General features: G+C 40.6%; 2 protein-coding genes across 5 annotated transcripts in view; both read left to right on the plus strand.

Moving 5' to 3' along the window:
* Positions 1 to 25401, plus strand: part of LOC136252382 (sialate:O-sulfotransferase 1-like) — a 33511-nt gene that overhangs the window by 3898 nt on the left and 4212 nt on the right. The window lies entirely within an intron of this gene.
* On the plus strand, positions 1259 to 6694 carry LOC136252379 (uncharacterized). 3 transcript variants are annotated; one of them, XM_066044804.1, is made up of 2 exons: positions 1259 to 6228; positions 6557 to 6694. In XM_066044804.1, exon 1 carries the CDS (start codon positions 1449 to 1451, stop codon positions 4428 to 4430), a length of 2982 nt encoding a protein of 993 aa, XP_065900876.1. In that variant the 5' UTR covers positions 1259 to 1448; the 3' UTR covers positions 4431 to 6228; positions 6557 to 6694. The 3 variants fall into 3 exon arrangements, with proteins under 3 accessions (XP_065900876.1, XP_065900878.1, XP_065900879.1); XM_066044806.1 differs by having other exon boundaries at positions 6561 to 6694; XM_066044807.1 differs by lacking the exon at positions 6557 to 6694 and having other exon boundaries at positions 1259 to 5065; positions 5227 to 6539.

A 25401-nucleotide genomic window follows, 5' to 3' on the forward strand; every position in this document is an offset into this window, starting at 1 on the left:
TTTTGGTATGTGATGTATAATACCATCCTGTAAATCAATACCTGCACTGCACTGTAAGCAAAAAGTTTTTGTTGGGCTGAAGTGACATCCAATAATCATGTCCCTTTTGGTGAGCACTACATTAGGAATCTCTGACAGAAATGGTAGTACTGCATAGTAGGAATAATGAAAAGTTGGACTACTGGACTGGAACACTGGACTGGATGACATATTTTTGATTTTAGCACATTCTATGATTGGATTTACGGGGTCTTGCTAGTAAGCACCCTTAGGGCACCTGCAGCCCACTTCTAAACACTGAAGATGAACAGTGGAATATATATGGCGAAAACTAATTTCGCTACTGTTCATTATGCCACTATACAGTACTTATTCCTTACCCTGGCATGTAGTAAGCTGCAGGCAGTGCAGGGAATATGACAGCAATAGTTAACCAGCGATAGTAGGCAATATCCTTTGAGATATCCTTAGAGCAAGCTTGAGGAGCAAGCTAGGCTTGCATAGCCAGACCTCTAGTCTTGCCTCTAGTTCAGTGCAGGTTCTTAGGGATTTTTCAGCACAGGCACTTATAATCTTTAATTGATAAGCCCTTGCACTGAAACAGAAGTGTCTGGCAGCGAGACTAGTGAGACTAGCTTGCTCTAAGGATACCTCAAAAGATATTGTCTACTGGCAAGTTGATTGCTGGTTAACTATTGCTATCACATTCCCTGCATTGCCTGCAGCATAAGTACACACCAGAGTAAGGAATAAGTGCTGTATAGTGGCATAGTGAACAGTAGCGAAATACATTTTCGCATATTCCATTGCTCATCTTCGGCATTTAGAAGTAGGCTGCAGGTGCCCTAAGGGTGCTTACTAGCAAGCTTCCGCCATAGAATGTGCAAATATGTCAGTCCAGTAGTCCATTCCACTGAATAGTAACACCCTCACCAAAAGACTTCTGATTTCAAAAGAAGCCTTAGAATGCTTGTTTGCTACAAGTATAGGTCTACTAGTGAGTATGAAGTCAAAAGGAACCAATATAAGTGTATTTTAAAAGAAAACTGAAGTATGCATTGTTTTTTCCATCACCCACAAATATTAGTTTCGGGGAAAATGAAACAACCTTTAACCGCCATGATCATGCACATTCCTCAGTTCATAATCCATTCTCAAAATAGATTAAATTGCTAAGTTCAGAGTATAGAATTAGGCTGAAGATTATGGTTTGCTTTTATGCATACTAAGAGTAGTACAGTCCATTTATTGGAAGTGTATTTTCTGTCGGTTGAATGTAATGAATTAGACAGAAAATAAGCTCCCGCATGAATACTATTGGTGGTCACGTGAGCATCTCACGTGACAAGGGTTTTAAAAGGCTGTTGTAGCGTGAAAAGTTCATTCTACGCCACGTGTTCACACTAGTGGGTTACCTTTTTGGTTTTTTGGACAGTTCTTTTCAACAGATGTCGATGGAAGAAGAACAAGTACGGCAGATTGCTAGTGCAGTCTCGACGACCATCGGGGAGCAGTTTGCCGCCAAGTTCAGCGAATTCCGTCAGGAGATGGTCGCATCCCAAGCGGCATGTTCCCAAAGCGTCATGGAGAAACTCACTCGCAAGACGCACACGTTTAAGAAAAAGGGTTGTGAAGCCCAGTTCGTCTTTAATGACAAGATAGACGACCACGTGCAAGCTGCCAAAAAGCAGCTGGAGAAGATAACAGCAACCGACGAGCCTTCCCAGCGAGCTCTGGAGCAAGCAAAAGCTGAACTGGAGCAAGGTGATGAGGAGATCCGTGTTCGTCAAAAACACATCAGAATTGCTGATCGTTCGGATTGGGGAGTAGTCGCCGAATATGAGGCCGATGAGCTTGCGGATAATTCGGACGACGAGAAGCGGCTGTACCGTGCTCGGAAAGAGAGGGACGCCAAGCGTAAACGTGCAGCGTCTGGTGGGCCGGCCAGCAGAAAGAAGCCCAGGAGAGAGGAGGCACCGAGGTCCAATGAGGGTGCTGCCAGGATGCCACCAGGACCAAGGACCGTGACAAGACCAATTGGGCCCTGCTACAGTTGCTCGCAGATGGGCCACTTAGCAAGGAGTTGTCCCAGGAATCAGCAACCGTATCCTTTTGGTCAATCATGTGTTGGTGCCGTTGGCGACATAAGTGTTACAACATGTAGTGTTGATTCTGTGGGTCAATGTCATAGTGGAGTAAAGGACTCCCAGAGTCAAGGGGTGGCTCATAACATAGGACTGAAAAAGGGTGTTGATGAGACAGCTCAGCAAAATTGCAAACTAACTGAGTACAAAGAAGGTGTTGATAAGACACCTTCACAAAGTAGTGAAAACCTAATTCCAAGTGTTGATGGCCTTGAACTTACTACAACTGGGCCTGCTGGGGCATGTGGTGGGCAAGAAGCTCTGGACAGTGAGCATGTCCCTCCTGAACCCCTAGACAGTTTTGGGTTAGGCTCTGCCAGCTTTGAGAATGAGTGGGAACTGGCTAGATCCTGGGAATGGGAAAATATGGGGGCCAGAGGCCCACAAATAGTGGACGTACAAGGGAGGCTTAAGCAAAATATCCTGTTTTGGTCCAAGGTTCTTATGGCCCCAGCTACAGTAATTGATTGGATTCAAAATGGCTATAGGTTACCCCTCCAGTTTATGCCTACCCCGTTTGAGCAGGGTAACCACAAGTCTACCGTGGACTACAAGGATTTTGTCACGGACAGTGTGCAGGAGCTAGTAAACAACAGGTGTGTGAGAGAGGTGGGAACAAGGCCAACAATTTGTAGTCCCCTATCAGTCGTAGCTAGCCACAGTGGTAAGCATAGGTTGGTAGTAAATCTTAGGCACTTGAACCAGTTCTTACGTAAAGACCATTTTAAATATGAAGACCTAAGAATTGCCACTTTGATGTTTGAGAAGGGGGATTTCTTGATGAAATTCGATCTGAAATCAGGCTATCACCACTTGGATATAATTGAAGAGCACCAATCTTTTCTAGGGTTTGCTTGGGACTTGAAAGGTGTCCCCAAGTATTTTGTATTTACAGTTTTACCTTTTGGTTTAGCTTCAGCATGCTATGCTTTTACCAAACTTTTGAGACCACTTATTGCATACTGGAGGGGCCAAGGTTTGAAGGTTGTCCTGTACTTAGATGACGGTATAGTGGCAGTAAAGGGTGAGGACCAGGCAAAAAGGGTGAGTGTACAGATACGCAATGATCTGGGTGAAGCTGGCTTTGTAGTTAATGAGGCTAAGTCACAATGGGTACCTGTTAAACGATTAATTTGGCTTGGTTTTGAAATTGATTTGGAGAAGGGTAAAATAGTAGTGCCAGAATCAAAATTAGAAAACACTTGTGACTTGTTGCAGTCGTTGGTGAAAAGGCCAACTGTCCCTGCTAGAATGTTGGCTAGTGCTATTGGCAAATTAATATCCATGTCGATGGCTCTAGGCCCAGTTACACGCCTCATGACACGCAGCCTATATGGCGCACTGAACACTAGGCGATCATGGTGTGCCCTATTACAGCTTCCTGAGGAGGCGAAAAGTGAAGTGGAATTTTGGATTGGGAAAATAAAGGAATTTAATGGACAAAATTTATGGCCCAAGCCATCAGCAGTGAGGGTGGTTTTCTCAGATGCAAGTGACACTGGGTTTGGGGGTTATACAGTAGAGCATGGAGGCCTTATTGCCAGTGGTCAATGGACTAAGGAGGAGGCCCAGCAAAGCTCTACTTGGCGGGAGCTTAGAGCGGTGCGTTTGGTTTTGGAATCATTTGGTCCCAAGCTGCAAAATGAAAGGATAAGGTGGTTTACAGACAATCAAAATGTGGTTAGGATAGTTCAATGTGGTAGCAAAAAAGCAGCCCTCCAGCAGGAGGCATTGGCTATTTTTGAATCCTCAGTGGTGGCCAGAATTCGATTAGAGCCAGAGTGGATACCTAGGCGGGAGAATGAAGTAGCAGACTACATTAGTAGAATTATTGACTACGATGATTGGTCGCTAAACCCATTGGTATTCAAGGAACTAGACAGGCTTTGGGGGCCTCACACTATTGATAGGTTTGCTGATTGGTGTAACAATCAAGTGTCACGTTTCAACTCGCGTTATTATTGCCCGGGTACTGAGGCCATTGACGCTTTCACGTGTGACTGGGGCCAGGATATTAATTGGTGGTGCCCCCCACCGTTTCTGGTCCCGCGGCTGTTAAAGCATGCTAGCATTACAAAGGCTAAAGGAACGTTGGTTATTCCTAAGTGGGTTTCAGCCCCTTTTTGGCCGCTAATTTTTCCCAACGGGACCAATCCAGCCCAGTTTGTGAAAGAAGTTAGGGAACTACCCAAAGTTGAAGGCCTGTTTGTAGAAGGTCGCTCGGGTTGCAATTTGTTTAAAGGGGTCCCTAACACCCCAGTGATAGCCTTGCGTCTCAAATGGTAGCTGTTAGGATGGTTTCTTGTTTACAACAGTTAGTAGCCTGGAGTGCTGGTGTTCACGACCGGAGTATGGTCACAGCCAGAGTTCTGCTGTTCTATGACTGGAGTATGGTTACAGCCTGGAGCGCTGGTGTTCTAGGACCGAGTACGATTGCAGCCGGAGTGCTGGTGTTCTATGACCTGAGTAGGGTCACAGCCCGGAGTGTGGGTGTTCTATGACCGGAGTATGGTCACAACCTGGAGTGAGGTCCATGACTTGAGTATGGTTACAGCCTGGAGTGCTGGTGTTATATGACCTGAGTATGGTCACAGCCTGGAGTGCTGGTGTTATATGACCTGAGTATGGTCACAGCCTGGAGTGCTGGTGTTATATGACCTGAGTATGGTCTCAGCCTGGAGTGCCGGGTTATATGACCGAGTATGGTCTCAGCCTGGAGTGCTGGTGTTATACAACCTGAGTATGGTCACAGCCTGGAGTGCTGGTGTTATATGACCCGAGTATGGTCACAGCCCGGAGTGCTGGTGTTATATGACCGGAGTATGGTCACAGCCTGGAGTGCTGGTGATCCATGACCTGAGTATGGTCATAGCCTGGAGTGCGGTCGGGATTCTACCAGGGTAGGGCCCCAGCTTGGTGAGGTGAGTTAGTGTTGCCACAGCCTGGAGTGCTGTTGTTCAGGGAAACAGTTAATCCTTGAAGGCCGATAATTGTAACGTATTGCTGGTTATATAAATTGAGAATTTTTACGAGGGTATACTAATTGTATGTGGTCACGAATGTCTGCTTATATATTTTTCAGAGGTATTCTCCCATGGAGCCTGGCTGGATTTGAAAGAGTTGCAGGACCCTGCTCTGCAGGAGCTGGCAAAGAGGATTCCGGATACTGTCCTACATGGTCGAGCTGGCTCCACAGTCAAAAAGTACTTGGGAGCATTCAGGAGGTGGAAGTCCTGGGCGAAGCAGCATCAGTTGCCAGTTGTGCCAGCTAAAGAAGCTCATGTTGCATTGTACCTCCAGTATATAGGTGATACTTTACAATCCAAATCAGCAGCAGAAGAGGCTTGTAATGCTTTATCTTGGATACACTCAACGGCAGGGTTGGTATCCCCAGTAGGTTCCCCGTTGGTAAAGGCAACGTTACAAGGTTTACAGAGAATGCTAGCTAAGCCAGTCTGCAAGAAAACCCCAGTAAAGGTCGAGATGCTGGAGCAAATGGTAGCAGATGCAAAGCGGAGTGGCTCCCTGTCAGATATGCGTTTAACTACTGCATGTCTTATTGCATTTGCAGGGTTCCTGAGATTTAGTGAATTGATCAATGTCCAGACTAGCCATATATCACTCAGGCAGGATGCTATGGTGATCAAGATTCCCCATAGTAAAACGGACCAGCTCAGGAGAGGGGATGAAGTGATCATTGCAAGAAGTGGAAAGGAGACCTGTCCTGTGTCATACTTGGAAAATTATTTACAGAGAACTGATACTTCACTGCAGGTGCAGAGATTCCTTTTCCGGCCGATACGTAGGACCAAGAATGGTGAATGCCTTCGTGAGGCAGGCAGTATTAGCTACACATGCATGTGGGAGCAATTCAAAAGAAAGGTCGGTATGCTGGGATATAATCCGACCGATTTTGGTTTGCACAGTCTGCGTTCTGGGGGAGCTACTAAGGCAGCTAATGCAGGTGTGCCAGATAGGCTGTTTAAGCGTCACGGACGTTGGAAGTCCGAAAATGCCAAGGATGGCTATGTGGATGACTCAGTAGAGCACAGATTGTCTGTCACCAAACAGCTGGGTTTATAATGTATTCTTGTACAAGCTTTCTTTGTAACCCTAGAGTGATGATTGGTAGCCCACGTTTGGTGGCGGCACAACCCAATGTGTTGTAGGGTGGTAGGGGTAATAGTATGGTGAGGGAGGTGTATTTTCTGTCGGTTGAATGTAATGAATTAGACAGAAAATAAGCTCCCGCATGAATACTATTGGTGGTCACGTGAGCATCTCACGTGACAAGGGTTTTAAAAGGCTGTTGTAGCGTGAAAAGTTCATTCTACGCCACGTGTTCACACTAGTGGGTTACCCCTCCCACCCTCCCTGTGATGTTATGGATATTTGATTTTCCTTGACTATAGGTAGCTGAGGGCTGGATGGCAGAGGAATAGTTGACTTTTTCTTGTTTGTTTTGGTTTTGCATACACATGAGTGGAGCTCTATTTGTTTTGGTTTTTCCTAGTAGGCAAAAAAAAAAAAAAAAAAAAAGAAAAAGAAAAGCCTACTAGGTTTTTCCCGGTGGTTGTCTGGGGGCTGGACAGCCACAAATTTATTATTTACGGTTATTATGATTTGGAGCTAAGCCCCCCACTCAACCGGTAGTTGTAGTTTATTGACTTAGGTGTTATGGTTGTAATTTTGTTGGTTTAAAAATTTGATGATTGGTAGCCCACGTTTGGTGGATCCTTCTAGAGTGATGATTGGTAGCCCACGTTTGGTGGCGGCACAACCCAATGTGTTGTAGGGTGGTAGGGGTAATAGTATGGTGAGGGAGGCAGTGCTTGGCCTTGTTTTGGAGCCCACTCATGTGGGTGTACTGTGTGATGTGGGTGTATGTACTGTGTGGTTGGTTACAATAGCCCATTTTCAATAAGGCAAAAGTATGCAGTGCACTTCTTGGTTTCTTGTATGGCTTTAATGGAGTACTTAAAGTTAACCATGAAAGCCTATTTTCCATTGGCTCCAATGTATTTTCCAATAGTTCATTTTCAATAAGCAACCAAGGTATGCAATTAAGTTTATGGCTTCTGTGGGGTGTCTGCTTTTAACCGTGAAACCATGTTTTCCAATGGCTACAGTGTATTTTAGCTTTCTCTTTTTGCACATGGTACTCAGGCATACTGGATAGTGTTGGAGGCTGCTATGAAGCTTTTTAAACTTTTGACACTGCTCTTTAAAACATTTCATGTTGGTAGTTCATACCATGAAACATGACAAAAATATGCAGCAATAGAAATAATTGCTCACATATGACATCATTTGTGTGCATAATCTAGAAACCACAAAAGACAGAGACTAGAACAGTAAGGAACCCTACCAGAACAATAGTACAAAGAAAACATCAATTACAACAATTAAACTTTAAGTCTTGATGGTTAGATTAAAGGAAGCACCATTATCAACGCTACCACACATGAAAACTAGGTTTACTTAGATGGTGAAGCAATACAGTGGTTGCTAATGGCTACAAGGCCAGAAATCATTTAAAACTTCACCACAAAGTGCCTACCTCACAAACGTTTATGGTCACTCGATGGTCACTCGATGGTCACTCCCCACCCATCCACCTGGTAGCAGTGGCGTATCTGTGCCCTAGTTAATTTGGCTTGTGCCTGGGTAAAATTCTATATGTTGGAATGTACTGTGACCAGCATTTTATATAGCAGTTAGCACAATTATTACAGCTAACTATATACTATATATAACCATGCAACTGTACTTACTTTTATTAGTGTCTAGCTTTCACATCGTCTTCTTTACGATCCTCTGCCTTTCAGTCATGTGTGCTGCAATAAATTTGCTATCCGATTGTCACGTGTTAGGACACGTGTCGAAGCAACTGACTTTGTTTAAGTATTCATTTGCTACCCCAAGAACAAGGGAAAGCACGAGTGGGCAACAGGAATGCCAGAAAAGTGTGAATGAAACCGGCTGTGCCCAACGAAATCATAGTGAAGCAAGTGGACAAGAGTCACAAGACAGTAATGCCATTTGTCAGCAGCTCCTGGATTCATTTTTTGATATAACTGCCATGACCTCTAGTACCAGTAGAGCAAGTGACATTCCAACACACATTGCTACTGACCTGAACAAGCTCCAGTGCAACCAAAATTGAATTTTCCTGCTACACTGAAAAGAAATAAACACCGCAGTTTTTGTTCGGAGTGGTAAAAATCATACCATTGGCTTGAGTATTCAAGGGAGAAAGATGCTGCATACTGTTATGCATGTCATATTTTTAACACAAAACCTGGAAAGTACTTGGAAACATTCACAAAAAGTGGATTCAGGGACTGGAAACATGCTATGGGTAAGGATGACATTGTTTCATGCCATGACAATTGTAAGACCCACAAAGAAGCCATGGTTTCCTCGCATGAGTATGTGAAAAATACAGAAAGTGGTAGTACTGCAGATAATAGGATGGATGCTAAGACGATTTCCAACAATCGCCACTACCTGAAAACAATACTTGAAGTTCTTTTGGTATGCAGCCAACAAGAAATTGCATTACAAGGTCACAAAGAGTCTGTGAATTCACTAAATAGGGATAATTTTCTAGAAATCTTTAAATTGGTGGCCAGTCATGATGAAGTTGTTAGTGAAAGACTTATGTATGGACCCAAGAATGCGCTTTACACATGTCCTTCTATCCAAAATGACTTGTTGAAACTTTGGGTAAAATGGTGCAGAGTATTATTTGCTGCAAAGTTCATGAAACTGGATTATTCTCGATTCTGGTTGATGAAACCAAAGATATCTCTAAGAAAGAGCAAATAACATTTGTTCTGAGATGTATTGATCCTAAAGAGGGTACTGTCCATGAATATTTTTTGACCTTTGTAGAAGCTATTACTCTTGATACTAAAAGTCTGACAGAAAGCACTGTGGATACACTTAGGAAGCATGAACTAGATATAACATACATTGTATATCGCAGGGATATGATAGTGCTTCTGTCATGAGTGGACATTGCACAGACGTTCAAACACGATTGAAGGAGTTTGCACCACACGCAATTTACATCCACTGTCATGCTCACATTTTAAACTTGGTCCTAGTTGATAGTGTAAAGGCTATTCCAGGTGCTACACAATATTTTGCTCTTGTAGAAAGTCTCTATGTATTTTTAGCAACTAAAAGGTTCATGTAATCTTCTTGCAGAAGCAAAAGGAACTGCATCCTGACAAGCCAACTCGAGAACTGCAAAGATTGTCTGATACTCATTGGGCCTGTAGATACTCTTCAGTAAATGCCATGTGCTACACATTTGATGCCATCCTAGCCACACTAGAAGATATGGGTAAAGATAGTGATGGAATGAAAGCTACACAAGCTACAGGCTTATTGTTGCAGATGAAAACCTTCCATTTCCTTCTTTCTCTTATTACGTTTGACAAAGTTCTTTCTATCACCAAGGGACTGTCAAATGTGTTGCAGAGTGCCACTTTGGATCTAGCTAAGGCAGATGATTTGGTTTCAGGGACCATCAAACAATTAAAGACTTTCGAACTGACAGGCACTGGTATCATCTCTTCACTTACATAGAAAGTGTTGCAAAACTCTATAACATTGAGATCACTGAAATTCGCCCAAACAGGAAAAGAAAGCCTGCGTAACAACACAGTCATCTTGGTTCACATGAACAACTGACAAGCCAACAATTCAAAGTTAGCCTTTACTACGCTATTTTGGATGCTTTCTTGATGGAGCTGAATCATAGATTTGGGGAGAGAAATGTTGAACTTATGAGAGCGATTCATGCTTGTGATCCACGAAGCTCTCAGTTTTTGGAACCAGAACAGTTACAACCACTTGTAGATTACTACAGCTTAGATAGTGAGTCTGTAAGAATGGAATCAATACTATTTAAACGAACATTAAACAAAAATAAACAATACAGCTGACGTATTTAAAGAGCTATCACCACTCAAGGAAGCATTTTCAACTTTACTGAAAGTCTTACAGATTGCATTTACAATCTGTGTTAGTTCTGCATCTTGTGAGAGATCATTCTCAGCACTAAAATGCATCAAGACCTATTTAAGGTTAGGCCTGAGCCTATTATGCTCAACATTTTACCTATTATTCTTTCCAGAATTTCCCAAAACATTCTCTTATTATTCTTTTTGTTATTCTTGTATCCAGCCTATTATTCCATAATTATTCTCATTCAGATAAATCTGTGGCTAGTTGCTTAGTTTTCAAGATGCTGCTATAAGTAGTTTTGTCCGAATTATTAATAGCCATATATAAAGCATTCCACCTTACACATTTTTCTATCCATAATAGTTACAGCAGAGTTAGAATAGCTATCTACAGTAATAATTCAAGTGTATTTAATTATTAGTGTATTATAATAATATGCTGTAACTACTGTATAGCTACTAAGTTAGGTAGATAATAATGCTCAAAAACTTGAAGGAGGTACACTGGTATAAGAAGTTTCAGAATTGCAGATAATCATGCAGTTCCCTGATGCTGGCTGCAGATTGTTAACATGAAACGATCTGACTGCTCTATTAGAATATTTGAATGTTCTATTAGAGTATATCGATCTTTTAGAGGTTTTTCAGCTCCTTTCAGCCAGCACTCCTGTCAGCTTTATATTATTTGTAGTAGCTTAACTCTTTCTTCTAGGTAATCAAGAAGAGACATGCCCCCTAATTCCACCAATTATTCCCACGGTCGTCCGATTATTCGAAAATTATGCCTGTAACCATCCTATTATTCCGGAATTATTGTCACGAAATTGGTGACCTATAATTCTCAAGAATATGCTGGCACATTAGGCGCAGGCCTATTTAAGGTCCACAATGCAGGAAGAGAGGCTGGTCAACTTAGCTGTACTGTCTGTAGAGAGAGAAATCTCAAGAACGCTTAATCTTGAAGAGGTTATAAATAAATTTTCTGCAGATGATAAGAGCCATAGAATTACACTCTCATAGGTTTAGCTATAAACTATACACCATTATTGTTATTATGTAAAAAAAAATCGATAAAAATTAATGTTATGATATATATCTGAGAGAAAGCTTTCTGTGTTGCAGTGGCTATATTTTGGGTCTCAGGTATCACCAGATTCAATCTAATAGTACTTTTTTATCAAACATTTCCTGGGGGTGCATGCCCCCAGACCCCCCTGGAAGATTCATGCTTCACTTTCGGAGTGTGCTTCACACACTGTATAACTTTACTCATTACTCCAAGGCTTTAACTATACATTAGTGCCCACCAAGTGTCCTGGTTAACAATGACTTCTAGATTCGCTACTGCCTGGTAGTACTATATGGCTCATGTTGTTGTGTAGTGTTTATTACATGCAGCTGTATCTCGCTATCCCTTCATAGCGGTAGAAGTACAATGTTACAACATGGTTTAGAAACATTCGGCCACTACTTTATTAATTATACATCATCAACTAAGTAATATTGCATCATAAACTTAGACGGTTTCACGAAACAATACTGATGGAGTGTCCCTTTAACTCCTCAAGACAACTCGAGCACAAATGATGTCATAATTAACAGGTCATCAATATCGTTGCATATTAACTTCATTAGAAGTCACAGCACTATTCAACAAGGATCAATTAATAAGAGTGGTTCTAGAAGTTTCTGAAAATCTGTATCACTGATTGCTACACAAATTGCTACACCAAAGTATACGACTAATCAAATCAAAATACATTGGAGCCTATACAAAACAGACTTTCGTGGTTAACTTAAGGCACCCCAGTAAAGCCATACAAGAAGCCAAAAAGTGTGCTGCATACTTTACCTTATTGAAAATGGACTATAAGGCTAAAGTATACAGTGCACTTTTTGGTTTTCTTGTCTTTTTTCTGTAGGTATCAATGTATTTTGACATCACTTTTGATTAGCTGTAGATCTCATATATTTTAGTGTAGCAAAATTAGTGATATGAAGCTTCTGGAACTTGATCCTTGTTGAATAGTGCTGTGACCTCTAATGAAGCAGTGATATTGATGACATCAATTATGACATCATTTGTGCAGAGTTACACTGAGAGCGCTTTTGTGAGGTAAGCACATAGAGCTCTTTTGTGAGGTAAGCACTTTGTGGTGAAGTTGTAAAATGGTTTCTGGCCTTGTAGCCATTAGCAAGTGCTGTATTGCTTCACCATCTAAGTAAACCTAGTTTTCGTTTTCAGGTATGTTAGCAGTGGTGTTTCCTTAATATAACCATCAAGTCTCAAAGTTTAATTGTTGTGATTGGTGTTTTCTTTGTTCTATTGTTTCTGGTTGGTTCCTTACCTATTCTAGCCTTTGTATTCTGTGCTTTCTAGATTACGCGCACAAGTGATGTCATATGTGAGCAACTATTTCTACTACTGCATATTTTGTCATGTTTCATGGTATGAACTACCAACATGTACTGTTTCAAAGAGCAACGTTAAAAGTTTATAAAGCTTAACAGCAGCTTCCAACACAACCCAGTATGCTTGGGTATATGTGCAGAAAAAGAACTCTAAAATAGATTGTAGCCATTGGAAAACATGGTTTCGCGGTTAAAGCAGGCACCCCACAGAAGCTATAAACTTAATTGCATAGCTTGGTTGCTTATTGAAAATGAACAGTCAGTAATTTCGAGCCATGCACCACACCATGTGGTTAAAGCCTTTTGCTCATGCACTGCTGGAAGTGCAAGCATGCGTAGCCACATTTTTGGATTGCTAAAGCAACTGAATCATTGTGTATTGATGAAACTTAGTGTCCCTGTCGACCTCACATGCACACAAATGGAAGATGCTTGTAGTGACTCAAGCTTCTTTGCCAAAATCAAATGTAGTTCAGTAACCTTGAAAGAAAATCACAAACACTTCTTTCAAATTTAAGGACAAATGGCCTTGTCTAAGTTACCATGGAGTGACTTTGTTATTTATATACATTGCAACTTCACAATTCAACGAATAAGATTTAATGGAGACTTTTGGAACAGCATGCACCTGAAGTTGACAGAATTTTATTTCAAACACATTTTACCCAAACTATGCACGCTCAGCCGAGAAACAAATGTAAATAGCGAATAAGTAAACACCATACTGTATTATCAAGAGTTAATAATAGTAGGGAGGGAGAGTATCCAACGCTCAATAGGCCTGTGTAAAATGAGCGCATAAAACGAATAGCTTCTTGGTCAGACGTGTTAACAAACAAAGAGTAAGAGAACCATTACGAGGCCGCCACAAGTACTTGATACACAGAATAGATATCAAGTCTTGTTGTCTGTGCATGTCTTGCTGGGTAACAATGAGTATCTGTTTGTTGTTGAGCGTGTAACTATCCACCGGAGAACTGCAACTCTGGATGAACCGCTTCGAAATTCGGTCAGTTCTTCGACAGCACAGTGACTCGTTTCAATTGAAGGCGTGCTTGATTCTTGAATGAGTATTTCTTCCTCCACATCACGGCAGGCATTTATTGAGATGCTTCTACTGACGATGTTGGTTGAAAGCAAGGCTCACAGCAATCTTCATGGGCACATCAATAACTCTTCTCTTCGCTCTTCTCGAGATGGCCTTTCACTTCTCTCGTCCGCACTACTCAAGAGGCTATTGGATACGCGTACCGGAGTAGACATGTGCTACAAGTATGGCTTGTATAGTACCAATAATGTAAATATCGGATCCATGCAGTCTGCTAAAAAAATATTTTCACATTAACACTTTGAGAAAATATGAAAAAGTATGGTGATATCCGGGTTGCTCTACACGCTCATTTAACACAGGCCTATTCAGCGTTGGATACTCTCCCTCCCTACTATTATTAACTCTTGGTATTATAATATAATATTTATCAAGATGATATTAATGGATTTTGTAAATTTGTCAATAAGCAGCAAACAGTCCAAATCCGATTGGCCAACCCTGCAAGAGATGCTGGCATTACTCCTGCTAGAATGTCATACTCTTTTACTCGATGAATGGCAGATTCAACATGAATTTGCAGTGAAGCGATTTGCTGCATTTCTACCACCTCAACTGCATCCATCTGCTGTCTACTGCCTAGGGAAGGGAAAATATTTAGACTAACTCCCAGTGGAGTTAATGAATCTTGAATTGTGAACCCATGATCTGCCATTATTTCATCTCCTGGCTGAAGTAATCCCAAAAATCCACTCCTGTTTACTAGTTCATTGTCAGAGATTGACTCAGTGTACAGTGATGAGGCAAAAATTACATGGCCTGCTGGACTAATAGCTAACCGTGCTTTAAATGTATTTGTAGACTTGTAGTAGCTACTATAGGTCTGTGACTGGAGTCAGGGCTGCCCACAGAGGGGGAAACTGGGACACTTTGCCCCAGGCTCCAGCCTGAAAGGGGCCCCAGGAGGCCCCATCAAGGGCCCCGTGAATACCTGTTTAAAAGATCAATATACTCTAATAGAGCAGTCAGATCTAGATACTCTAATAGAGCAGTCACAGTATTAGTGTAGCAAGCTTATAAATAAGGAGATATGGTTGGTGAGGGGTAGTTATTGTCATTGTCAGCATGTAATGACTTACAGCTTGTGATTCAGAGTGGAAACATCCTTGCCCCTGGGGCCCCACTTTATCTCTTTGCCCTGGGTCCCTTAATTTCTCTGGACGGCCCTGACTAGAGTGGGAGAGAAGATGGAGTGTGGACTTTGATTTTCGTTGCATCTATAATTGCTGTTATGTTTGAATATTGATCTTTAAAAATAGCAGGCATGGTATCCTTTATTGTATCACAGCTGGGCCAGCATGGTAACATACCTAAACGGAGGTAACAGTAATTGATCCAGGTAGAAAATATCCGTGAAACCGATGATTGTGACACTTGGCCAGATCATACATCTTTAAATCAAGTCACAATCTCACTAGCATCAAAAACGATTCATCTGACTGACTTAAATTATATGGATGACCTAATTGCAAATCTGACTCCCATTCCCTGGATCTGCAGCTGATCCTTCCTTCATCCAGTTTTGGGCAGTAGCATTGTATACTACATTACAGTGGAATCTCAGTTATCTGGACCCCGATTCTTGGTTAACCAAACTACAGAAATGACTGCTCTATTAGAGTAGTGACTGTTCTAGTAGGGTAGTTGAAAATACAGATATTTAAAAATAATTTCTTCATGGTTATTAATACACAGTTTCAGAGATACGGACTTTTTATACTTATATACCACCTCTGGTCCCAAGGGGTTTGGATAACCGAGGTTCCACTGTAGATCTCTTCCCCAATGGACTGAGGTATTCTAACAACTGATAAAATACAGCAACAGAAGGTAAGCCAGTATAAAACTGAATATCCTTATCAGAATCTTGACAAGTTTCAATTACAAATTGTTTTCTACTAACTCCTTTCTTAGCTTGGTTATTTCCATCTTTGCATCACTTAGCAATTGCTTCAGCCTAAAAATCTCATCATTTGCTTCCTTAAGTTGTGCATTAACCTCTTGTGCATCTTCAACTTCTTCATTTACACTCTTTTTTATTAAGGCTTTACAGCACAAGTGCTGAAGGTCTGTAGGACACCTGGTGCTACAGCCTGTTTAAAGTTGTTACAGAAAGTATGTTTGAAAAGGTAGAGAAGGGGAAAAAAATCCATGACTGGACCTGGGCAACCTCATCACTCACTTTCACTCAGTTCATCATCTTCACAACAACCTTCTTAGAGGGAAAAGGAAACTTTGATGGAACAGCATCTTCTCTCAGAGTACGCTGGCAGGGGCCCCAGAAATTGTAAAAAATCTGTTGGCTCGAAATGGAGGGTTTGTCCATTTTCCGGGTCTAAAATTAAAAAAAAAATTACTTTAAATGCAACTTACACCCCTAAGCTACCAAACACAATTGCTAAATTTATTGATAATAATAGTCCTATACCCTTTTTTACTGCACAAAGGAACACTACGATCATGCAGAGTTTTTGAACTGTCCCCATTCAAAATGGCAGTTGAAAGGTGGGTGGGGTTTTGGAAAGAGTCTATACCTTCATGGCACCTTGGAAGTATTGGATAGGTAAAACCAAGCCAAATATTATGGTCACTTAATTAGCCTGTGACATGTTGACACATTTTAGTACCTATAAATTAGGTATCCCATAGCAACAAGCACACGCATCTTGCTATTCTACACCCTCTCACTTAAATTAGATCTACTCTGTCATTTTTAATCCAATAGACATAAATTTTCACACAAGCTACTTTAGTAATTTTTCCAAAGAACAGCGTTTGCCATTTTGAAATAGCAAGTTCAGATGATGAATAATGTGGAAATAAAGAAAAGGTTTTCTGGGAGTGTCAACCCAAAAGATAAATATGTGATGATTGAGAAGCTAAAAGACAAAAATAAAAACGCACAATGGTTTGTGCTGTTTAACATAGTGTATCATAAAAGTATCAAGGCTCTTGTGCATAAACTGTAGGTCTAGTTCTAGTATAAAGGGAAAACTGTAACTCATGTTCTAAAGCAAAAAAACCTCATTGCAACCCAAAACACTTCTGCTATGAATTTCTTATTTAGTGGAATTTACTACTGACTGACTGACTGACTGACTGACTGACTGACTGACTGACTGACTGACTGACTGACTGACTGACTGACTGACTGACTGACTGACTGACTGACTGACTGACTGACTGACTGACTGACTGACTGACAGATACCTTCGGACAAGCATAACTCAAGACTACAGGCTTGCTTTTTCTGTTTTACATTGCTTCAGCCTGACATATATGGTACTGCCCAAGTGCAACGTCACGCTTGATTGCACACACAACTTTGTTCGAGATTATTAAAATCGTTAATTAAGGGGTGTGGCAACTGTTTCACTTGCAATTCTCGTAAGCGAAACAACTGCCACATTGTCTCATGAGCGAAACAGTTTCCATGCCCTTTAATTAGCATTTTTTAAATCTCGAGCAAAGTTGCATGTGCGAGCAAGTGTGACGCTGTACTGTACCTTTTGGCATACTTAACCCTCTCACTGCCACAACCGCCATATGGTGGTTTCGATATATAAACGCCCATAGCATCACATTCTAAGCATTCTGTAACTTCATTCGAGTGTTTAGTAGCTCCTGCACTTATCCTGTAGCAGCCACGCCCTCAAGTAAACAGGAACAGCGATAACTGATCTCTCGCGCACTATCATGCTGTTAGATGATGCAATCATGTACTTTCAGAATGTCAATAACAAGCATTGTAGATGATTCTTTGAAGTGATATAATGGCACTATTAATGAAAAGAAACAGTAAGGAGAAGGTTGGAATGGCGTGTTGCTACTTTTTTATGCCTCGAAACAGTAACCTCGTGTCTGTATGTGCATGCGCACTTGCTCAAATGCTGGAAAACCAGAAATGGTGATCATCACTTCAACTGTAAACAGGTTAGCGATGTTTATTGTGTTATTATAAACAGTCCTATCCTGTAAAGTAGTGAAATTTCATGTTTGGTTTCACTTAGGCCGATTTGTGCACTTTGAAGTTATATAATGGCTTTGTGGTTGATCTTGTGTAAACAGCAACTCAATAATCAACTTCCTTGTTCTATAGCGAGTAAGTTGATGTATAGTTTAATGGTATTGTGTGTAGGTTATAGCATTTTTGAAGTAGTAGATTGGAGGCCTCTACAAATTTGGCGGTGAGGGGGTTAAGTATGTACAGTACGCATAACATGGACTTAGTTTTGTCAATTTGTAGTAGCACACTAATAGTTTCATGCTGCCTTTCACAAGGAAACCATTTGTATTTCTTGCACCACTCCATCAACAGTAAGCGGAATGGTATAAGGCTAGCTTCATGTATTGTTCTCCTCCATTTGTAGGGCTTTGCAACAGACAAAACATAGTCAAAAACCGCTACTTTGCGTTAGTAATAGCGGTGCGAGTTTTGTCATACAATTATAGACCTGTACATACATGTATGATGCCATTCTTTCTTCTGCAATGCAGTGTTATCATACAGTACAGTAGTATTGTATGTTAAGGATCACGGAGGTTTGGATCTTTCTGGATAAAAAAAGATCACCCAAAAACCAGCTTCATAATACCATCCTGACACCTTGGAAGTATAGTAGAGTAACTAAGCATCGAAATTTGAGGAAATTGTTATGAAGCGGATAAAAGCACCAATTTTTTCTGAAGGTTTGTTGAAGCATTTGGACCATTTGTAGAAGGGGTGCCATGCCCCCATTATTATTGGTCACTGCTTGTAGCAAAAAAAATCTAAATACTATAATAGAGCAATCAACCACTAGATTATAATTATTGGAAGTATCTCCTTTAATAAGCTGTAGCTAATAATTTATCTGTAAAAACAATTTATCTGTAAAAACGCACTAAGAACAGTCTAAAATGTTATAACAGACCTTCTACAATCTAAAATATTCCTGGGGAGTGTGACTCCAGACCCCAGAAAGCCATCCAAATCTGTTATTCAAACTTCACTGTGTAATTTCATTTCCAAAGTTAATTTTGACCTGTTTGCCCTTAAACTTGCCAATCTCATGGCAGCGCAGCATAGCATTAATATTGTAGTTTACACCTTTGGTGTATATGTGACTAACTATTATGCTGGGGAGTCTAGTTTGTAACCATTTTTGAGATATTAGAAGCACATTCAGATACTGCATGTCGTGGATAGTGTAGTAGTTGATTACAACCTCATGGAGCTGGTCCACCCTGATATGACTATATAGAATGCACTTTTACCACCATGTAATTTTAATAGTGTCACATGAATAGACAGTACACAAGGCAACCCAAGATTCAAAACAGATGCATGCAGAAACATACAGTATATCTCAGCAAACAAATCTATATACCTGGTTATAGTGGAGGTACTTGAAATGCAAAGTAGTAAACAGACTGAATTGTCCATGTGGTTGCTTCAGAGCTTATGATCCCCCATGCAAACTGAAGATTGCATCAAGACAATCTAATCTAAAGTGGTGGTGGCTCTGTAGCTTAATATGCCACAGAGTAATAATACATTATGCATATATGTGTACCCAGGAAAGGTTTTGCAGACCAATGCAAAGCAAATGCTTGAAAAGCCATAGCCATCTTATTGTAGTATAGTGCGTCTAATTACGTATAGCCACTTGTGGCTCAAACATTGTTGTAGATTACTAGTTTGCTTAGGCACTGGTATTGAACACATTTCCTAAACTATTGAGGCAATTTTGAAAAAGCTATGTTACAGACTCTTTCCAATAATTATTGCAACCTAACTTGCTTTCAAAGGGAAAAGCAAGAATGTATGTTTGGTGGCAAGTGTGGTTATAGTAGCCATCCAAGAAAGCTTTCTAGATTCTAGATGATTTCATGCATCTTTTCCAGCACCTTTTAAAGTTTCAGCAATGTGAAAGATTTAGTATTGTCTTTATGATGAGTTACGTAGTTTAGAGATGCAAGGGTAGGTTGTTCAGCAAATAGAGATGCAAGGGTAAGTTGTTCAGCAAATGAACTACATTTGCTGAGCAACCTACCTTTGCATCTTTAAACTAACTTGTCATAAAGACAATACTAAATCTTTCACATTGGTTGAAACTTTAAAAGGTGCTGGGAAAGATGTATTAAACTTAATTATGTATGAGTGAAAACAAAATGGCCATCAAGTAGCCCCAGTATAGCACATTTACGTACGGCATATCATACACTTGAATGTGGAGTTAGTTTTCCTATTTGTGACTGGGCCTACAATAATAGGGCATGTGGGCACATGAAAATTGCCTACTTTTTCACACTTTGATGTGTCATAACTTTGTATTCCATGACTCTGTAGCTATGAACTTTTCAGTACATATTCAACATTTAGTTGGCTTTACAATACAAGTTACAGAATGAAAATATTCTATCGCACTACTGAGATATGAAATGTTATGTGATGGGGTGTAGTTTATGCCCACATGCCCTATTTTCGCAGGTCCGGTCACATTTTAATTGAATTATATTTGGCATTCTGTCAACTGAATCAGTAAATTGTACTACAAGTTTAACAGCAGGTTAAACAGGGTTAACTAGCAGGACAAGCTTGTCACTAAACCCAGACCAAACACACAGATATTGACCCAACCCCCCTATAGTATGTTCACGTTGAGCTGAATCCTCAAAAACATTTAATAACTCACGGATGCAATTACACATGATCATGAAATTTGGCTCATTTGTAGTACTGCTTGATCCGCTAAAAATATTTCAAAATCTTTTGGTTCAAATGTTTGACATAATATTTACAGCCAATCAAAATTTTCACAATACATTTCCTATGGGAAGCCATATAAGCACAGTGTCCATTACAGTCCTTTCCCAAACTTGTAATGGAGCCAAACCGTACGTGTCTGTTGTTGACACCTTTGCTGTTACCAATAATCATCTGGTTGGTTGAAATGTTAACTCTGTTGAGAAAAAAATCCACTTTTAATTTCTAGCTGTTTTTCAGGATTCAGCTCAATGTGAACATACTATAGCACATTCCAATAATTTAGATGTGCACTCTGTAAGGGGTGGCATTCCAGCACATTTCCAATAAATAGTTAGCAATGTCGTTATCTTTCTGGAATTGAGTGTTTCAGTTTAGTGTTGTAAGTTTGTTGTCGTCTTCCCCATCAAACATGTCAAAAAGCCAGCACCTCCAGTAGCAGCACCTCCACCCATCCCCGTAGTAGCTACCCTACAGTAGAACCTCTATCACCAGAAAGCAGAAGTAAGCGACCACAGCACTAGTAGTGGAGATCCAGAGCCACGTAGCTACCAGAAATCCAGATATCAGGGATAATTATTTAAACTTCTATGGATTCACTTTACTCTCAGAACCGTACTACAGTACATCACTTAACCTCGTCCACTGCAACACTATCTTCAGGATCTTCCAGCTAGCAGCAAGAAATATTCTCGCCACAATTATCCATAGCCCTCCTACTCCAATCAACTGCATTGGCACGCGTGTGGGCCATTTGCTCGGCCAGCTAATTTGATGCTAGTTTGTCCACTGTTCCATGCAGCAGTTGGCTACCAATGTTATAGTTGTATTCAGCAACTTGGCTGTCAATGCAGCCATTGTCATGGAGGATTGGAGAAGCAGCTGGCTTCCCTTTAGCAAATGATCCTCTGCTATCACCTTCCAAGTGCAAGACAACCACCTTTCTTGTCAGATAGCATATCTACACCAGCAACTAGAGCGCAGGGCGTATCTACACCCAGGCCTACATGGGCACAGGCCCGGGCAATCATTGCTGGTGCCCGGGTAGCAAGCCTGATGATAGCGGCGCCTGCCTGGGCACGCCTGTAATTAATACACTAAAAATACGTACTTGCTATCTTTTTGGAGCGCCTTGTAATACTTTACATAATAGTATCATCAAAATCATGTATCTTGAGTAGGGACCCGCCGATTATGCTGGCATAATTATGAGCATAATAGGTGCCTGAAAGCATTGAGTAATAGGTAGAATATTTGTATAATAGCATGAATTCTTGCTTATCGAAATAGCTATCACGGAAAGATCGATATACTCTAATAGAACAGTCAGTAACTCTAATAGAACAATCATATAGCTGACTGTTCTATTAGAGTATATCGATCTTTTCTGTAATATGCATTTTTACAAGTAAGTTTGTGCTTCAGCCACTTATTATTAATCCATAAACTGGAAATTATTAGCAGAGCATGAGAACTGAGGCATAAATAATTGGGCATAATTTGAGCATAATAGGTAAGTATTGAGCATAAATTTAAGCATAATAGGTAGATATTTGAGCAGTGCAGCATAGCATAATAGGTAAAATTATGAGCATAATCGGCGGGTCCCTAATCTTGAGTTTGCCAAGATTCCTCCATCAATTTAGTAAAATTCTATGTAATGCCCAGCATCACGTAATAACATTTTAAGATTTGAGCGCAGGTCGAGAGTCGAACATGTGCTGCTAACTGATGAAGTAATTGTTTTACCATCTAATGGTATAGACTGATGAAAGTATCACGAAAGACGGGTAAAAGCCATTTCCCAGTCGGTTGTGGTGCCCGTCTTACTGGAGGCAGGACTAAGGGAATCCACGGCATTGTTTATAAGTTTTCTCAATCTTGTTATGCTAAAGAGCTCAGTGTGTATGTGTGTGTGTGCAAGTTGAGTCCTCGGTGCAAGTAGAAAAGACAGAAGTGAAAAAGCTAGTCGACGCTGGAGCTGGAGTTGTCACTGATGAAGTATTATGACTACTAAAAGCACTGTATCAAGCAGACGGAAAAGTGAAAAAGACGTCCAATATTGGGGCTGTAGGCTAAGTTAGTCCGTCATTGTTTAGTTTTAGCTTCTATATTATTCATGCAGTAATATCTTAGTCCAATAAGCTGTACAAATAGCAGTGTATATAGTAGCTAGCTAGGTACATGTATATCAGTATATAGTGCAATTTTAAACAGTTTTTCGAAAGCAAATGTGTAATAAAGAGTCTACAGAGACGGGCTCGTGTTTCTTGCTAAACACTGTATAACGGGAATGATTCATGGAAGAAGACATTCGCAAATTTTGCGATTTTAGGTGCATTCGCGAATGTTTTCTTGCAAAACTTTTCCTACAATTAAAAAACTTTTTTTTCATGCATCAGTTGATGTAGCCATAGATACTCTCGAAAATCTGTGATGTAGCATTCAAGTAACGAGCGCATAAGCGGTAGCTACTCGCCTTGCTACTTGCTAGACTGCTACGGACTGCTATATATGCGTGAAGGGCCATGGCGTGTGATTCAAACAGAGATGCAAACTTCAGTGACAGTGGAATGATTGGTGCTACTAAATGGGGCAAATATAATTGCAGCCCAGTGATTCACTATGCCGGAATCGTGTATCTTAGCCTCGGTTTTAGTACCACCCCCAAGGCGTGCCTATCGTCCGCGCTCATTATCATGAATGCCTACTTCTCCAGCGAAACAGCGATCATGCATGGCTACTAGTATGCGTAGTACGCAACATGTCAAAGTGAGCCATATAGTCAAACGTTCCCTATCCATAGATAAAAGATTAATTCGTTGTGGGCACGCGCCCAATTATTAATTATTTTATGCAACAAATCACGAACTTTTTCTCGCGAATGAGGAAATAGTAGATCATTCGTGAATGTACTCTTCCGCGAATCATTCCCGTTATACGGTAGTTTGCATGGGGACAGTCAGACCTTGTGTCCGGGCAATTCAGAAAGCTAGCTACGCCCCTGAACTAGAGGTCCTTCTGCAGCTACTGTCAAAGGAATGCTCCTGGTCTCTCTCAATAAAATCCCAGGGAACATCCACAAATGGGACTACATCAACTCAATTCTTCGACCAGTGTGACATCTAGGCAACCAGAATACCAGCTATCTTCCTGTAAGTGGAAACAAACAAGATTCAAGGCCCAGAGGCTTAGCAAATAGATTTCCAACATTTTCACATGGATGAAGGTTTTCTCTCTGTTATTGCACAGCTCTGACTTCCTGTGAGACTACTCTTCACAACAACCTCCAACCAAAGCAGAACAATCCTCCTTCACTGGAAGCAAGAGAGCAACAAATCAGGGAAATGATTTCAAAAGGAACTCTAAAGAGACATCATGACCGGATTTTCTTACAGCTATCAACTGTGTAGGGGAGCCGCCACCATTGTTCATTCACATCAAAGAGAAGCAAATAGGACTCGAAGCTTTGTTTACTGTATTTTTTCCTTTTGATGATTTCTGATTGTCATGGCTGATTTGTTGGTGTTATTTATTTCAGCAGGGGCTAGCAGAGTGAAAACTGTTCACATTGCCACTCTGTTTTTGGTTATATCCACACATGTGGCAACAAAGAAGTGTTACTGGAATAATGAATCTCATCATAAAACACACACTGCTCCAAGGGCGGTGGAACAAGCCAATGAGTGGGGGGGAGGCAACTTTGGTAATGAAAATTACACAGTGGATTTGAAAGCACGCATGCTGTTTTAGGGGTCTGGGGGCATGGCCCCCAGGAAAAGTTGAATTTTAAAAGTTTTGAGGTAGTATTTTAGGCTATTTCACTGTGTTATTACTAGTGTTCTGCAATACAGTGCATTTTGTGTATCGCATATCACCATCAATAAACTGTTCGATATGATACTGTATCACGATACTATAATGAAGTGATCATGGCTAGTTATGACTGGCATATTAGCTAATAGTTGTAACAATATCCTATTTATCTTTACCTTTAAGAGCCAACACGGATTCTACATTCACTGTGTATACAGTACACTGAATTTCTTAGTTTATTCAGTGAGTGATGATATACATATACTACAGTATGACAAAGAGCTAGTGTGTTTAGTATGAAAGCACATCTCTACTTGGATACCTGCCTCTATTACACCACCCAGACAATTAGCTACCACAAACATTTTAATGCATGCTCCCACAAAGGCTTGTCTGGATTACTCCGAATTTTGATGAGTTGTCAAGATGGCTAGTGTCAGCAGATTGTTTACTGCTTAGTGGTGCAGTTCTTTATACTTGAAGTATAACCATTTGAAAGACCCTGGTAAGAATATTTTAGTCATAACAGGCATTAACAGCAGCACTATTACACGTGCATTTGTATGGCTTCTCGTAATGTTGAATTTTGCGGCACATGTAAATAGAGAGGCTTTCTATTTGAGTATCTAGATCACTGTTACAGTATAGAGCAATCACTAACTGTTTTTGCTAGAAAACTTCGATATATCGATATTTTCTAAGTACAGTATCGTATCGTGATACTTATTTGCTGTATCGATATATTGCCGTATCGATATGTATTGCAGATCCCTAGTTATTACAGATAAAATTGAGTAACTACTTGCAGTTTTCAAGGAGACATAAATATGACTGTTCTATTAGAGAAGTTGACTGTTCTATTAGAGTATATACACTACTCTATCTGCATATGTGCAATAGAAGTCCCCACAGGTCCATAATAGGGTCTTCCCTCAGGGTCCATGACTTAAGGTAATTAGGCTGATCATTTTTTCTTTTACCACTTAAGATATGGAGCCCAAATGTAAGATTTCCATACCAAAGAGCCCACATGTCCACCTTTTTGAGTGTGACCTAATTGTGGGTTCCTATCTGTAAACCTGGACTTGGGCCATCGAGCTATGCTGTAATACCATCATTCATCTCTTGTTTCACTACTTTTTTTTGCATAGATCCCTACTTCATTTTTAAATTAACAATTTTTAAAATACTAGT

This window comes from Dysidea avara, chromosome 4 (assembly GCF_963678975.1).
Source record: "Dysidea avara chromosome 4, odDysAvar1.4, whole genome shotgun sequence".
In the NCBI taxonomy this organism is placed as follows: Eukaryota; Metazoa; Porifera; class Demospongiae; order Dictyoceratida; family Dysideidae; genus Dysidea; species Dysidea avara.

Bases quoted from the DNA above. Each gene is read 5' to 3' on its own strand.
- LOC136252379 (XM_066044804.1), top strand. From the start codon at position 1,449: ATGTCGATGGAAGAAGAACAAGTACGGCAGATTGCTAGTGCAGTCTCG.